Consider the following 16,134-nt stretch of genomic DNA (forward strand, 5'->3'; position numbering starts at 1 on the left):
TGTGCTTCTTGTCCTGAGTGGATCCCTCTGGGATCTGTAAGGTCATCAGATATACCCCTCTGGGATCACGCCCACTCTGGTCTTTCGTTTCATTTCACTTTGGATTTTTAGGAATTGCTCTTTTAACTTCGTTTTTTAAATAATTTTGTAAATGAAATATGTACCCGGTTCCAAAGTCAAAACTACATAACAAGGTATAGACAGTTCTAGGGTCTCTCAGACCTCCTCCCCCACCCCCCGCAGTAGAGAATCGGGCCCTGCACACGCGGCCCTGCAGCTGCTTCTCTGACTCTGCGTTGGTGTGTCCTGGAGAGACACCAGAGCAGCTCAGAGGCCCGACTCCCTTCCATGTAGCTTTTCCACCCTGTGCACAGGGGAATTGGGGGTGATTCCAGCCTTTTTGCGATTTCAATTAGCTTGTCTTTTTAAATTTTTTTTTAATTAGTGCTAAATCTTTTTTTTTTTTAAATAAAGTTATTTATTTATTTATGTTTGGCTGCGTTGGGTCTTCGTTGCTGCGTGCTGGCTTTCTCTAGTTGCGGTGAGCGGGGGCTACTCTTGGTTACGGTGCATGGGCTTCTCACTGCGGTGGCTTCTCTTGTTGTGGAGCACGACCTCTAGGCACGCGGGCTTCAGTAGTTGTGGCTCATGGGCTCTAGAGCGCAGGCTCAGTAGTTGTGGCACATGGGCTTCGTTGCTCCGCAGCATCTGGGATCTTCCCGGACCAGGGCTCGAACCCATGTCCCCTGCATTGGCAGGCGGATTCTTAACCACTGAGCCACCAGGGAAGTCTGTTTTTTTAATTTTTGGAAGACTTATTTTATCCCACATCTCTAAGTGTTTTCAAGTGAGAATGATCCTTTCTTTCTTCCTTCTCCTTCCTTCCTTCCTTCCCTCATTTCTTTTTTTCTTTTAGAGTAAGCCCTCCGTAAGACCAGAAATAGAAGACTCATGCTTTCCTTCAGTAATTAAAAAATATATGTATTAAGTTAAAAAAAAAAAGAAAACCACGTGGGCCCGTCCTGGGCGCAGCAGTGAGCAGGGAAGATGCAGCCACCTACATCGGGGCAGGATCTGTGGAACGGAGTGACAGGCCTTGACAAGGATCTCCCGGGGGCAGTGGGGCTCCTGGGAGCCTGGAACAGGGGCTGCTGGAGGAGGTGACCTAGTAAAGGGTGGGGATGTCTCCCAGACTTAGCAACTCGCATGAGCAAAGGCCCTGGGGCCAGAGACCCCGTTCGCTGCAGGGAGCTGGTCACTGCGGAATCAGGCCCGGTCACGGGCTCTGCTCACCTAACGAGATTCTCCCCCTCCTGGCAGCACTGCCCCCAGAGCGCCTGCCCCCTCCCTGCTCCCGTCTCGCCCTCCGAGCCCTGACAGGGGCCTCCCTGGCTCAGTGTTGCTGGGTCAGGACTCAGCAGAGGTCTGGGGACTCGGCTGGCCAGGGGGTGGCCCTGACCCCTCAGTGCGGCTGTGTTCCAGGCATTCTCTACGGCACCATGACCATGGAGCTGGGCGGCAGAGTGACCGTCGAGTGTGAGAAGAACAACTTCCAGGCTGAGCTGGAATTCAAGCTCAAGGTAGCACTGGCCGCAGCACCTCGGCCACCCAGGGGCCTTGGGGGACGTGGGGCTTGGGCCGGGGAGAGGCGAGGCCTTGGGTGGCCCCCTCTTGCCCTCTCAGTGCCCCAGGGATGGTTTCCTGACAGGTGCACATGGACGAGCAGCTCCTGGCTTCCCTGTAGCACAGCGGGGCTCGGAGAGGGGAAGGGGCTGCCCACAGGCCACACAGCAGAGCTAGGACAGGCCCAGGCCCCTTCCCCACCACGGGGCACAAAGCCCTGGCAGGGACCCAGCACCCTTGAGCTCAGGCTGGACCGTGGGCGAGCATGGCCACCTCCAGCTTCAGTCCCGTCCCAGCCAGCCCCCCATGCACTGGGGCTGGGAGCTCACCTCCCGCCCACCCATGAGGAAGGGGCCCCTCCTCCCCAGCTCCACGAGGGGGCCGTGGCTGCCGCCCTCACCAGCGTCGTAAGGGCATCGTCTCGGGTGTGTCCCCACAGCCCTTCTTCGGGGGCAGCACGAGCATCAACCAGATCTCCGGGAAGATCACATCGGGCGAGGAGGTCCTGGCGCGGCTCACGGGACACTGGGTGAGAGGCCGCCTCCGGGCAGGCGCGGGTGGGCCCGGGGGCAGCAGAGGCCACGGCCGGTACCTCTGACCTGCCCGGCTGTCTGGGGCAGGACAGGGAAGTGTTCATCAAGGAGGAGGGCAGAGGAGGCGCCGAGCTCTTCTGGAACCCGAGCGAGGAGGTCCGCGGGCAGCGGCTGAAGCGGCACACGGTGCCTTTGGAGGAGCAGACAGAGCTGGAGTCGGAGCGGTAAGGCCCGGGCGCCGCAGGACCCCTGACCACGGCTGGGGTGGCCGGGCCGGCAGCTGCTGTCTCCTGGGTGCACGTCCCCTGGATGTCTGTGGCAGGGAGGATGGACCTGAGTGGACCTTTCTGGGCAGAGGACACATCCAGCTGTGGGCAGCTGGAGAGAGAGCAGGGGAGGCCTGGGGAAGAGCAGGCTCCAGGGCAGATGACCTGCAGTCCACAGGGAGGGCCCTGCTGGTGGCAGGTGTGCGTCCAGCATAAGAAAGAACCATCTCAGGGTAAATCAACAGTGCCCAGGAGACCCGGGCACCCTGAGAGGCAGTGAGCTCCCTGTCACTGGAGGCAATCAAGCGGAGGTTGCTCTGAGGCTCCCCTCTAGTGTGAGGGGACGGGACTGCCCAGGTCCCCCAGCTCAGAACGTGTGCTCCGCTTGCAGGCTCTGGCAGCACGTCACCAGGGCCATCAGCGAGGGTGACCAGCACAAAGCCACACAGGAGAAGTTTGCCCTGGAGGAGGCACAGCGGCATCAGGCCCGAGAGCGCCAGCAGAACCTGGTGCCCTGGACGCCGCAGCTGTTCCACCTGGACCCCACCACCCAGGAGTGGCGCTACCGATATGAGGAGTGAGCGCTGGCAGACAGCGGCCTGGGCCCCGCGGTGGGCTGGGTAGCAGACCCCCACCATCCTGGCCCTGGGTGATGGGGAGGGAGGGTCACACAGGGGCTGCACACAGGTGCAGGCAACGGTCACTCCCCTGGGGGTCTCCGGTCCTGCTGGGAGGCTGAGGGCTGGGCCGGGCTGGGGCCCCCTCACTCCGAGGGCCACCGCCCCTGCCAACAGACACTCTCTGGACCCTCCAGCCACAGCCCCTGGGACCCCCTGAAGGACATTGCCCAGTTTGAGCAAGACGGGGTCCTGCACACCCTGCAGCGGGAGACCATGGCCCGCCAGACCACCTTCCTGGGCAGCCCGGGGCCCAGGCACCAGGTCAGCACCACCCCCAGGGCCCCTGCTGGGTCCCTCCAGGTGTGGCCCCATGCCCACCCTCACACCCACCTGCCTGGCCCCCCTCCTCTGGGTCCCCCACCCTGGCACACTCTGACCCACGTCCTAGCAGGGTCTCCTCTGGCATCCCCCTGCCTCCCTGTCCTGCCCTTCCCTGCCCAGCATGGGGCCTGGACGCCTGGATTTGCAGGACGCTCAGTTCCCAGGGCACCCTGGTGTTCAGGGCACTGTGCCAGGGTGTATGGTCCTGGCCCATCAACCCCCAGAGCCGCCCTCTGCGGTGCGGGCAGCATGCTATCCCATTCCACAGATGAAAAAACGGAGGCTCTGGGCAGTCCAGGGACTCGCCAAGTAGGAGCAGGAGACGGCACATTTACCCAGATGCCTGGGCCTCAAAAGTGTGGGAGAGAGGGTGGGAGGCGCGGGCGAGGGCAGGTGGGAGGTTCCAGGAGACACGAGGAAGGAGAGCTCCAGACAGAGATGCCTTTTGAGGGAAGCCTGGAGTGGCCCCCACCACGTGGGCAGGTTCCACGTGTGGAACAGCACACGCTACACCAGCTAGGCACCCACTGTGCACACGGCCGGGGGGCACGGCCCACCCGGGGCAGGGAGGGGAGGACTCCCCATCTTGCCCAGGGGCCCCAATTTTCCCAGCAAACAGGGGCCACAATATCTCACTAGCCACGTGTGTCCCACCCACCCTTCCGCCACATTCCGCGGCCCCTCGACCTCGACCAGATGGCCCCGGCCCCTCGCACACGTGTCCACCTGATGCCCCTCTGTATCCTCCTCCTTCACTTAAGCCTTTCCAGTCGGCTCAGGCCCCACCAAACCCCAAAACCTGTCCCTGCAGCAAAGTCCACCTGGGTGGACTGCCCCACCCTCCATCTCTGTCTGCACCTCCCATCGCTGACCCCACCCCCCAGCACTGACCCCACCCCCATCGCTGATACACATCAGAGCCACAGGGCCCTGATGCAGAGCGTCCAGGCACCATCCTGGGCCCGTCTGTTGGACACAGGCCTGCTGTCACCTGGCCACTCCTGTACTCAGGGGGTTTGTTTGAGGCCGGCCAGCCTGGGGGTCCCTCCATGATGGGGGAGCCCTCAGCTCACACACTGAGCGGGTCCCTGGCCCCACCCCCATCATCTCCGCATGTACTGGGCAGGACCTCGTGACGGTCCCCAGGCCGCCGCAGAGGGGCCAGCAGTCTGCATTACCCCTGAGGACCCTGAGGCCCGGGGGGAGTGAGGCTCCAGTCCAGGCAGGGCCAGACCTCCTCTGTGCACCCAGAGCCAGCAGTTCCCTCCTCCGCCGGCCACCTCCTCCGGAGCTGCCCTGGCATAAGCCCACCACCACGTCCCCAAGGCCAGCGACACCCCAGCAGGTCCCCGAGGGCACGGCGGGCGCACGAGGGTGCGGTGGGTGTGGGTGAGCTCCCGGCCACAGCCGCTCCATCTCCCTCCAGGGGTCTGGCCGCGACCGGCGGCTCCGCAAGGCCAGCGACCAGCCGTCTGGCCACAGCCAGGCCACCGAGAGCAGCGGCTCCACGCCCGAGTCCTGCCCAGAGCTCTCTGACGAGGAGGAGGACCGTGACTTCGCTCCCGGTGAGCCCTCCTGGGCCAGGCCCTCTTCAGGGCGGGAGGACAGAGAAGCCGAAGGGCAGAGGGGGGTGTGGGAGGGGGCAGGGCTCCCGAGTCTGCACTCAGGGGGCGGGGCCAGAGCGAGGGGCGGGGCTGTGACCTGTCCATCTGTCTGTGACTCTCCGGATTGGCTCCTGCCTCTCTGCCCCCTGCCCTCAAGGGCGTGCCTGTCTCCCCAGCTTGGTCCCCGCCTCTGGGCGAATCAGAGGCCAGCGGAGCCCGGGGTTCCCTCTGGAAACATCCCTCGGCACCACCTCCCTGTGTTATTAGCTTCACCTGAAGGCTCCTGTGAGGTGGGACACGGCCCCACGACCCCACCTGCCGGCTCCCCAGACATCCCCGCTCATCCTCACTTCTCCCCCCCACCCCGTGTTCCCTTGTCCCCCGGGTCCTGCGTCCCAGGCTGCGAGAGCCCGTGCCCTCGGTGTGGGAAGGAAGCGTGGCGGCTGCAGTTGCTGCACGAGGGGATCCTGTCCATCCGGGAGGCCCAGCAGGAGCTACATAGGTGGGCCATGCTCGGGGGTCCAGCCGGGGCTCCGGGTCAGAGAGCAGGAGAGCCAGAGCCGGCGGGGGGTGAGGGCAGGCGTTCACCTGCACTGTCACTTGGGCTAGAACCCTCAGGACTTCAGCCAGTCTGGCTACTGGGCGAGGACAGGGGACCTCTTGGGTTCTGCTCTCTGCGAGGGGCGGGCAGGGCAGAACGCGGCGTGTGAACAGGCTGAGCTGGCAAGGAGGATGCTGGGTCTGGCGGGGGCTTGATGGAGTCCAGGTGAACCAGGGCAGGGCTGCCCGTGCTTGTGGCGGGTGGAGCAGACAGAAGCTGGAAGGAGGTGCTGCCAGCACCGGCTCCCCCGAGGATGCCTCCTACCGCCCCGCGGTGGCCCCAGCTCCAAGAATAGTGGGTCCTCGGGAACAGCTGGGTGAGTCATCGCGGGGAAGACTGGGAACACACTCTATTTGCCGGCACCAGGAGGCAGAGCCCTGCTTGCCAGCTCTGCCCCAGAGCCAGGCTCCCGGCTCCAGCAGGGCTGCAGGACTCCCGGCCTGTGGGACCTCGGGCTGTCCCTGCCTCAGTCTCCCCATCTGTGAACTGGGGTGACAGCAGTGGCCCTGGGGCGGGAAGAGGATGGAGCAGAGGGATGAGCTCTGTGCCTGGCACCCAGCGAGCACTTAACCAGCTGTTAGCATCGGAGCCGCCCTCGGAAGCCTAGAATTTCATGCCTGTGACCCACCCATATGCGGCATAGAGGCGTTTCACACCGTTTTAGCACCCCACTCCACTGCAGGCTGTGTGGGGCTGAGAGAGGGAGAGGAATGCTGTCTCCATGGTCAGGGAGGGCTTCCTGGAGGAGGATGCAGGTGGGCAGGGAGGAGCTGCAAAGGGGGAGAGCAGAGGCCAGCACTGAGAGCAGAGGGCACCACAGGTGGGCCGCTGTCGGGAGAAGGGCGAGTCAGGTGAGGGGGCGGAGATGGTGGAGCTGAGCCCAGAGGGAGCCGTGGGAGCCGGGGGGGGGGGGGGGGGGGGGGGTGGCCATCTAGCACCACAGGAGGAGACTAGCTGCGAGGCGGGTGGCTGGGAGAACCGCCGGAAGCTTCTGCTGAGGTCCAGACACACACTGACGTCAGAGTCCAGGGCGGGGCTGTGGGTTTCCTGGGCTGCCATACAGAGTACCACAGGGAAGCAGCTTCAACCACAGACATTTACCTCTCCCAATCCTGGAGGCTGGCAGTCCAAGATCAGTGCAGGGCTGGTTCCTCCTGAGGCCTCTCCTCGGCGTGTAGACGGCCGTCTTCTCCCTGGTCCTCACGGGGTCGTCCCTCTGTGTGTGTCTGTGTCCTGACCTCCTCTTCTTATAAGGACAGCAGTCCTACGGGATTAGGGCCCATCCTAGTGGCCGCATTTTACTTTATTCACCTCTTTAAAGGTCACATCTCCAAATACAGTTGCATTCTGGGGCGCTGGGGGTCAGGATTCCAACAGAGGATTTTGGGGGACACAGTTCAGCCCATAACAATGGAGGTGGGAGGGAGGATATAAGAGGCCCAGCTCCCCCAGCCTTGACCCCCCCCCCCGAAAGTGTGCCCCGGGAAGCCCAGGGCAGCCCCTGGGCCCTGGGCCCCCCCCCCCCCTTGCACCCCGGGGCAGGGACGTGCCACCCTGCCTGGGCTGGCCCCAGCTGAACTGCGGTGCCCTATCATTCCAGGCATCTCTCGGCCGTGCTGAGCTCCACGGCACAGGCCAGGCAGGCACCAGCCCCAGGCCTCTTGCACAGTCCCCGCTCGTGGTTCCTGCTCTGCATGTTCCTGGCGTGTCAGCTGCTCATTAACTACATCCTCAAATAAGAGCCCTTCGGGGACGGCGTGGGCATCGCCTGCAGAACTCGGGCAGCCCCAGCCTCCCTCCCAGGCACCTAGCACTTTAAGCCAGCCCCGTGGAGGCAGAGACCCAGCGAGCACGGCCTCTGTGGACAGAGGGGCCCAGGGCGGCACAACAGCAGGAGGAACCTGGGGGGCCACACGGGGTCCTCCCGGGGAGGCGCTGGCCTTAATGCTGAAGCCAAATGCCACATTCGTCGTGCACTGCACCCCCTGGTGACCTCGTCCCATCCTCCCTGGTCAGCCTCAGGGGATTGATGGCGGAGGGGCAGGAGAGCCTGCAGGTCTCTGGATGTCGTTCCCCAGCAGGGGTGAGTGGGGGCGTTGAGGAGCAAGCCGGGACCCCAGGCCCTCCTTGGGCCTGACACACAGGCCAGCCCTTCCTGAGACCCTGCCCACATTGCCCTGGAGGGGCCACGGGTGGGCTGCTTCGGAGAGGGCGCTTGGGGCTTTATTCTGCCTTTGTGCTGTCTGGACAGAGCCCAGTTCCTATACCTACAGGACCCGCCCCACCTCCCTCAGCCAGGACGTGCCAAGCTGGGGCGGGCACACGTGAGCACGGCGTGCCTGGGGACAGCGTCCCCGGCCCGGAGCCTGAGTTGGACACTTTGCTCAGACTGATGCACGGTCTTCTCCTCCCACACGTTTTTAATAAACGCAATCGCAATATTTTAGGCAGGCTGCAAACAGCGCCTGGCGTCTGGCCTCCATTCCTGTGTCAAATGCCAGGGTGTGTGTGTGTGTGTGTGTGTGTGTGTGTGTGAGCATCTGCACATATAGATACACACGGAGCCTTAAACTATGTTGTGACGGTGTCATCTGAGCTGATTGTCCAGTTTATGTACCCATGTTCTTATCCTCCCCCAGTTTGGGGACATGTCTTTGCTCCATCCCTTGAAATAAACAAGACACACATATTGTGTGTGTTGTCTTCTTGGGGAACTTCTGGAAACTGGTGGGGGTGGGATGTCTTTCAGGGGAGAAGCTCAATGCCAGCAGAAGCTGTCTGGGGCTGGAGGGGCCCAGGGAAGGGTCCGAGGCCCTGAGGATGGAGGGAGGAGGTCCGTGAAGGATGGGGGTGCAGTTTGCAGGGAGCAGTTAGAAGCTGCCCACCCTGCTGAGCCAGCGCCAGGAAGCTGGGGTCCTGTCAAACAGCCGCTGAGCCAGCTGAGGACACGGGAGGGGCGCTGCCCACCGGGGCCTCCAGGGTGGCCCTCAAGCCCATTTGGCCTGGTCCCTTCTCCACAGTAACAGCCCCCTCCCTGCCCTGCTGCCCCCAGCCCAGCCCTTCAGTTCCACTGTGGCCACCATTGCCAGTACTCACAAACACCAGGGCCAGGTGAGTGGGCCTCCCTTTTCTGGGACAGCCCAGGATACCCCTGAAGGGGAGGGTGGGGACAGCTGACCGCAGACCCCATGCACCACAGTACAGGGAGACTGCAGCCCAGCCCTGACAGTACATGAAGGAGGAAAGACACAGAGGGAGAGGCCACAGGACAGGATGGACTTGGACTGGAGCCGAGGAAGGGGCAGGTGGGCACTGCCATCCCAGCCCTCACGCCTGCACCAAGCAGACGGGACTCCCAGGATCCCGCATCGAGGGCAGTCCCCCTAGACTGGCTCTGGATCCCACGTGGTTGTCCCTCCCTGCTGAGGGTGGGTGCTTTCCAGGTGGAAGTATTCTGCACCTTGTTACTGAGGCAGGCTGCTCTGGACCCAAAGCCCTGGGCCACCTGTCTTGCACCCTGACCCCTTCAGAGCCAGACGGGGCCACCCTGCTGCAGCCTGATCCACCAGCCCCTCCAACCCCTGACCCCTGCAGCCTCGGAATCTCCTCCAGAATTCTCTTTATGTCCTTGGTAGGCCAAGAACTACTCTAAATAACGAGGAAAAGAAAGCTGGGTGGGCATCGTCCCAGGGGAACAGGTGGCCAATGCCCAGAGGGGTGGCTGCAAGGGCATCACGCAGCCCCTCCGTGCAGTAAAAACCTGGACGTGGTTTCGGGGTCCATCGGCCAACTCTTGGGTGTCCAGATGCTGGTGGGTAAATCTAGAATGATGTAGGGTCCAGAGCTGGGCCTCCCACCCTCACGTCCACTGACAGTGTGCCTGGCTTGGCTCCCAGGGCATGTGGGCGGGAAGAGGATGTTGCAGCTGGACTAGGAGAGTGGAAGCTCAGGAGGGCCTGTGCGGGGGCCCCACCTCACCCTCTAGGAGACTCAGAGCAGCAAAGAGAGAGGCTGAGGAGATGCACTTCCTGGGGACACAGTGACAGTCACCTCACCTTGTCACCTCCTTGGGTGAACAGCCAACAACCTCTAGTAGGAAGAACTTCTAGCAGAAGCGACCTGGGTCCCAGACAGGGCAGAGAGACTCAAGCAGCTGAGCGGGTCCCCTGGAGTACGGGATTCCGGGTGGGGGCGGGGGACGTTGGAGGAGGTTGAGGAGAGGAAGGGGCGCGAAGCTCCCTGTGGATGTGCCTGGGCTGCATCCTGCTCTCCCCACGAAGGAAGGATCTCCTCCCCTTGAATCCCTCTCATCCACCTCACCCGCCTCCCTCATCAACGTCGCTCCCGCGGGCAGCTCAAAAGATGCTGTGGGCTGAGGCGGGGAGGGAGAGACAGACGCTCGGTGTGCGGCGTCCACCTGAGCCCAGGTCGGAGCCCCTGGGGCATCTGGGGCCGAGGGCGCAGGAGGGGCGGGTGAGGGGGGACCGGCGGTCGGCAGCGTGCTCGCCCAGGAGGGGCTGGGGAGGGGGGCGCGGCAAGCGAGGCGCCCCGTCCTTTCCTTTGCAGCGGGGTCTGTGCATACACCCTGCCCTCCCCCGCCCCCTCGGAAGCGACTGGGCAACAAGTTAAACTTGGGGGGAGGGCCGGGAATGGCCGTCCCGGGGGCACCGAAGCCCGAAGCCCATCGGTGGCCCCGGCGCGGCGACGGCCTGGGCTGAAGACCTCGGCATCTGAGGCGGGAGGCGCGGGGTCCAGGGACGGGCAGGGCCGAAACGCGAGTCTAGGACCACCGGTCCCAGGCGTCTCCTCCGCGTGGCCGACCTACGAGAATTCGGAGAAGCGGAAAGTACCGCTTCCAGCTGGGAGGCGCGGCAACTGGGAGACACCGCAACTGGGAGGCGGAGCCCGTGGGTGGGGCGAGGGGAAGGCCGTCCGCTCCGATTGGGTACTTTGGTCAGAAGATCCCCTCCGATTGGCTGTGAAGTCAGAAACTCCTCAGTGAATGGGGCCCAGGTAGCCAGGCTTGGAAGTGTGACCGCAGTTGTCAGCTCGTCCGGAGAGGCGTCGCGATGGAGCCCCGGGCGCGCGCTGTCCTGGCGGTGTTGCTGCTGCTCGCGGCGCAGGTGGGACGGCGGCGGAGGGGCTCGGGGGAGGGAGGACTCTGAGAACGGGAAGGGGGCTGTGGCCTGGGCGCGCGTCCGGAGCGAGGATGACGCGGGCGGCGGGACATCCCGCACCCGGGTTCCCATCCGGAGCAGGTCTCAACGGAAGTTTCCTGCACCCAAAGGCCCAGGCGGGGCCGAGCCCGCTGCACATCCTTGGTGACTGAGCGCGGGGAGCCCCAGTGGAAGGGGGGGGCATGCGAGGGACGGGACTGCGGAGGGCCGGGGCTGCGGGGGGCTGAGTGTGTGTGTGTGTGTGTGTGTGTGTGTGTGTGTGTGTGTGTGTGTACATTCAAATATATAATACAAAGATGTACACATACACACTCAGATCCCCGTTCCCAACCCATAGACAATATCCTTTCTTAACACAGTCTATATGCAACAGGTGAAGCAATTAACTATAGACTGGAAAAAATCAAATACTAAATTCCAAAGGTTTACTACCACAAAGGGTCTAGTTCTGGCCATGCAAATAAAATAGGCTCCTACCATCTAAGTAGTCAACACATCCACATGCATTTGGGAACTGAAGAACATATTCCCCCCAAATAATACTGCTCTGTATCGCGAGTGGAACAGCACGGAGATGCTCCCCCGAGGAAGCCCACTTCCACGAGGGAGGCAGTGCTCCAGGTTGGGGGGTGACTGCCACTCCTTGCTCAGGGGTTTCGGTGTCTGCTTCCATCAGGAGCAGAGGCATCTTTTGATAATGTCAATATCCTCTTTCTGATTGAAGGTGACCATGGCAACCGGGGAGACCCGGTGTAACCCGGGCGAGTATGAGATTACCAGCCTTCGCCGCTGCAGCAAACTCTGCCCGGCTGGTGAGTCTGGGACCACTTCCAGAGCCTTCCGGGGCAGACCCTGCCTGGGAGGAGGGAGGCCGCAGTCCCTTCGAGCAGAGCTGGGGGCTGCCTGTGGGGAGTACCTGGCTGTCTGTGGGTGGGAGGGCCTCTCCTGGGCAGCTGCCCAGTGCCCCACCTCTGCACCCACCTTGGGGGCTCTCGTGTGAACAGAGTGGTGTGTGCTTGTTTTGAGATGGGTGAGGTGAGTTCAGCAGGGCTTGGAGGACAGAAGTGAGGACCCATGCCCAGGCTGGACACGCCCACCTTCCCACCCGCACCCCATCCACACTCAGACAGGTGTGCCCACGTGATCAATGAAAGTCCCTTCATGGCCTCCTCTTGTAAGGGTCCAGCCACACACCTGTACCATCACCATGGGCATCGTCTACTCACACACACCTGCACACGTGCCTCATTTTATCCGGGAAAGTGTGCCTTCTGGGGCTCCTGGTTCAGAGACCAAACACCCAAAACCTGGACACTCAGCCCCGTATCCTCCCCACACACACACGTGCACACCCACCAATACACACACTACATACATCTATACACACACATCCATGCATTCACACGCACACCTACATGAACCACATGTAGGAAAGAAAGGGACACAGTTGGTCCAACATGAAATCTTGTGACCTCTGCCCAGCACCCACATACTGCATGTCATCAGTAAAAGCCAAGGGGCAATTCAGGTCCCCGGTTTCTGGGACACCTGTGGCCTCGGATCAGTCCAGAATGTTCCAAGGAGACGGGAGGAGAGGGGTGGGTACTGTGCAGGGCGTCTGGCCTCCAGGTGCCTTGGGACCTCCTCATGCAGAGGCCTCAGAGACCAGGCGGGGTCTGCGGCAGAGCAGGACAGCCCTGGACACCCACCTCCCCTCCGTGTACCACCTGCCACAGGCTACTACGTCAGCAAATACATAGACCAGGACCACAGCGTTGGAGAATGCAGGAAGTGCGAGTCTGGAACCTTCCGGGCCCACCCCAGTGAGGAGAGCAGCTGCATGCCGTGTTCCCAGTGCCGGGAGGGTGAGTGGGCTGCCGTCCAGGCAACGTGCCCCTGTCGACTGGCCCTGTGGGAACCTCCCCAAAGGAAATTATCACAGAGGAACACGGGGATGGGGCTGCTAGAGCAGACATCACAAAGTGCTTGTTTTTTTTTTGGTTTTGTTTTTTGCGATACGCGGGCCTCTCACTGTTGTGGCCTCTCCCGTCACGGAGCACAGGCTCCGGACACGCAGGCTCAGTGGCCGTGGCTCATGGGCCCAGCCGCTCTGCGGCATGTGGGATCTTCCCGGACCGGGGCACGAACCCGCGTCCCCTGCATCGGCAGGCGGACTCTCAACCACTGCACCACCAGGGAAGCCCCAAAGTGCTTGTTTTTATCATGATGCTGTATGTATTGGCTAAGAATCAACCTACAGGTCATTAGGATTTCAGAGTTGCTGTGTATAAGGATGATATACAGAAGTTCTTCCAAATCTCTGTATATCAGTGACATTGTTTTTTAAAATGTAATTGAAAAATGCCACTTCCATTAGCAAAAAAACCCCAAACAAACAAGATTCTTTGGAATAAATCTAGCAAAGCATGTATAAATGTGTAAGTGAACAAACAACATTTAAGGAAATCTAAATACGGAGAGGAGTACCACAAGGTAGTAAGCAGGAAGGCTCAACGTTTTGTTGGGGGGTCTTTTGGGCCGCACGGTGTAACTTGCAGCATCTTAGTTCCTGACCAGGAACCGAACCTGGGCCACAGCAGTGACAGCGCTGCGTCCTAACCACTGGACAGATAGGGAACTCCCTCAGTGTTTTAAAAGTATCAGTTTTCCCAGGAATGGTTCTTAGGTTTAGTGCATTCCCAATGAAAATCCCAACAGAATGTATCAACTTATCATGCCATACACCTCAAGTAGATACAATTTTTATTTTTAAAAAGTAAACTATCCCAATAGGAGATTTCATAAAACTGGCTATGCTGACAGTTGCCAAAACAACTTCCTTCTTTCCTAAAGGAGGAAAACAAGATAGCACACTGGCTCCCCCAAGGACTAGGACTCTGTACAGAGAGACAGTTCAGCAGTGTGATATTCACGTGGGGGTGGACAGTGGGCCCCGTGGAAATAGCCCCGTAGATGTGAAATGTGGGGTGTGGCCCCATGAGCGAGCCCGTCACAGGCGAAAGGCGGAATCCCCCAGTGATGCTGGGAGAGACCGTTCAGTGTCCACACTGAGTAGTGCTCTTCTGATCTTTGTGGGGCAAACGAGATGGACAGAATGATTTGGGGGTGTTTCTGAGCAGTTGGCCCTGTGCCCCAGCCCAGATTGCAGGGGCACCCACGGGCCCCTCCACAGACACTCCGGATGCAGGGGATGAGGTCTGGCTGGTCCCTGTCTCCATCCCTGCTGGGGAAGGAGAGGGGTGACGATTCTGAGGCTTTGACTACGAACCTGGACGTGGCCGGCGTGGGCAGGACAGAGTCCAGGCCCCTGTGACTGACCCTCGGCCTTCCCTCCAGCAGATCAGGAGGTGGTGACTGAATGCTTCCCAACTAGCGACCGGCTATGCCAGTGCAAGCACGGCAGCTTCTACTGCGACTCCATGGACTGCACAGAGAGCTGCTTCCGGTGCAAAAGGTGTTGGCCTGGGGTGTGTGAGCTGATCAAACAGGCCTGGGCGTGGGTTCCCTTCCTCCATTTACTGCCTGTTTGGCTTTGGGTCACTTATTCTTCCGTCCCCGTCCCGGAGCCTCCGTTTTCCCATGTGTAAAATGGGGCTAATGGTAGCACCTGCCCCACAGATGTGTCCTGAAATTAAGTCAGACAAGTCACCTGGATGTTTCCACCTGGTGACGGACTGGAGTCAATGCTCCTTCCTTCCTTCCTTCAGGTGTGATCATGAGCCCCGCTGTGGCCTGCAGGTCTTATGGCAGGCCTGGCGCCCCCAGCCATGGTGGAGACCATCCCAACACCTATACAGTGACAAGCCCATGAGGGACAGAGGGGATGCTAGAGACAGCTCTCTAGAGCAGATGCCCCGTGAGGGAGGGAGGGAGGAAGCTCCAGGCAAAGGAAACCACAGGCAGAGAGGACGGCAGTACCACGCCCTGAGACAGGGTGGGATGCCCACTGTCATGGTAAGAGTCTCCTGGGGCTGCTGTAACAAAGCACAAGTGGGTGGCTTTTAATCAACAGCAGAAATGTATTCTTTCACGGTTCTGGAGACCGGAAGTCCGAAATCAAGGTGTCAGCAGCCGTGCTCCCTCCGAAGACTCCCAGGGAGGAATTTCCCTCGCTCCCTCAGCTTTCCGTGTTGCCGGCAGTCCTTGGCGCTCCTTGGCTTGTAGACACATCACTTCAATCTCTGCTTCCACCTCCAGGTGGTCTTCTCCCTGTGTGCTTTTGTGTATCTGCATCTTCACGTGGCCTTCTCTCTGCCTGCATACAATTTCCTTCTTCTAAGGACGCCGGTCATTGATTCAGGTCCGCCCTGATCCAGTATGACCTCATCTTAACACGATGACATCTGCAGAGACTGCATTTCCAAATAAGGTCCCATTCTGTGGTTTCGAGTGGGCACAGATTTTGGGGGGGCTTTGGGGAAGACACTTACAGCGGTAAAGCCACTTGTAAAATCGTTCACGTTTGTAGACTACTAAATACAACTCAGACCATGTTGAACTGTTGGCTTGGGAACCGGACAAGTCCAGAGTAAGGACTGCCCTCGGGTCTGGTCTGATCAGGGCTCTGGCTTCTCTGGACTTGCTTGCCTGTCCCCTTCTCCATGAGCTTCATCTTTAGGCTGAGTTCCCTCTTGGTAGAGATATGGCTACAGCAGGTCCAGTCCTCATAGCCACGCACATCTCTATCCGGGAACAGAGGCAGAGGGAGGCCCCTCCCCTATATATCAGAGAATCCCCAAGCTTTATTCTCATTGAGCCAATTTGGGCCAGGTAGCCCAGGAAATGCCAGACACTGATGGCCTGAAGCCTGGTGGGGCAGCACAGGACCCGGGGCTGGTCCCTCGAACCCCTGACGGGTGGGTTTTAAGAAGGATGCTTTGGGCTGGGCCTGGGCGGGGAGAAGTAATGCTCAGGGTTTCTTTATTCTTCCTCTCAGGTGTGAAGACAGCACCATCCTTCAACCCTGCAACGCCACAAGGGATACAGTTTGTGCCGTTAAAATTCATCCAGAGGCTGGTAAGGTCTGATTCTGTCTCTTAAATCCATAAAAGTAAAAAGTTGAGGCTCTGTGGGCCCTAAGGTCCCTGTTGTCACAATTTAACTCTGCTGATGTTGCTTGGCTGTGTGTGAATAAAACTTTATTTATAGCAGTGGACAGGACTTGGCCCATGGGTCACCGTTCATACACTCCTGTCTTGAGTAAGCAAATAGAATCCTTGGGGACAAGCGGTGGCTCTGCCATCCTTGTCCCCATGTTGGGGCTGTGTCGGCTCAGGCACTATTTTTTTTTTTTTTTTTTTTTTTTTGT

General features: G+C 60.3%; 2 protein-coding genes across 9 annotated transcripts in view; both read left to right on the forward strand.

Moving 5' to 3' along the window:
- The window catches only part of OSBPL5 (oxysterol binding protein like 5), a 32,470-nt gene extending 24,153 nt beyond the window's left edge, over positions 1–8,317 (forward strand). For 6 of the 7 annotated variants that reach the window (XM_027089956.1, XM_027089952.1, XM_027089958.1 and 3 more), the window contains 8 exons: positions 1,483–1,580; positions 2,063–2,152; positions 2,244–2,380; positions 2,814–2,999; positions 3,237–3,363; positions 4,850–4,988; positions 5,427–5,529; positions 7,229–8,317. In XM_027089956.1, coding sequence (XP_026945757.1) covers positions 1,483–1,580; positions 2,063–2,152; positions 2,244–2,380; positions 2,814–2,999; positions 3,237–3,363; positions 4,850–4,988; positions 5,427–5,529; positions 7,229–7,367 — 1,019 coding nt within the window. In that variant the 3' untranslated portion in view covers positions 7,368–8,317. The remainder of the gene's footprint in view (positions 1–1,482; positions 1,581–2,062; positions 2,153–2,243; positions 2,381–2,813; positions 3,000–3,236; positions 3,364–4,849; positions 4,989–5,426; positions 5,530–7,228) is intronic. The other variant, XM_027089957.1, reaches the window with a different exon arrangement.
- A 2,329-nt stretch (positions 8,318–10,646) lies between these two features.
- LOC113611432 (tumor necrosis factor receptor superfamily member 26-like) overlaps positions 10,647–16,134 on the forward strand; it is an 18,282-nt gene continuing 12,794 nt past the window's right edge. For both annotated transcript variants that reach the window (XM_027090365.1, XM_027090364.1), the window contains exons 1-5: positions 10,647–10,751; positions 11,530–11,617; positions 12,542–12,670; positions 14,163–14,280; positions 15,763–15,843. In XM_027090365.1, coding sequence (XP_026946166.1) covers positions 10,698–10,751; positions 11,530–11,617; positions 12,542–12,670; positions 14,163–14,280; positions 15,763–15,843 — 470 coding nt within the window. In that variant the 5' untranslated portion in view covers positions 10,647–10,697. The remainder of the gene's footprint in view (positions 10,752–11,529; positions 11,618–12,541; positions 12,671–14,162; positions 14,281–15,762; positions 15,844–16,134) is intronic.

Source organism: Aethalodelphis obliquidens, unplaced genomic scaffold (genome assembly GCF_003676395.1).
Source record: "Aethalodelphis obliquidens isolate GAN/ISIS:26980383/991018 unplaced genomic scaffold, ASM367639v1 scaffold69, whole genome shotgun sequence".
NCBI classification, from domain to species: Eukaryota; Metazoa; Chordata; class Mammalia; order Artiodactyla; family Delphinidae; genus Aethalodelphis; species Aethalodelphis obliquidens.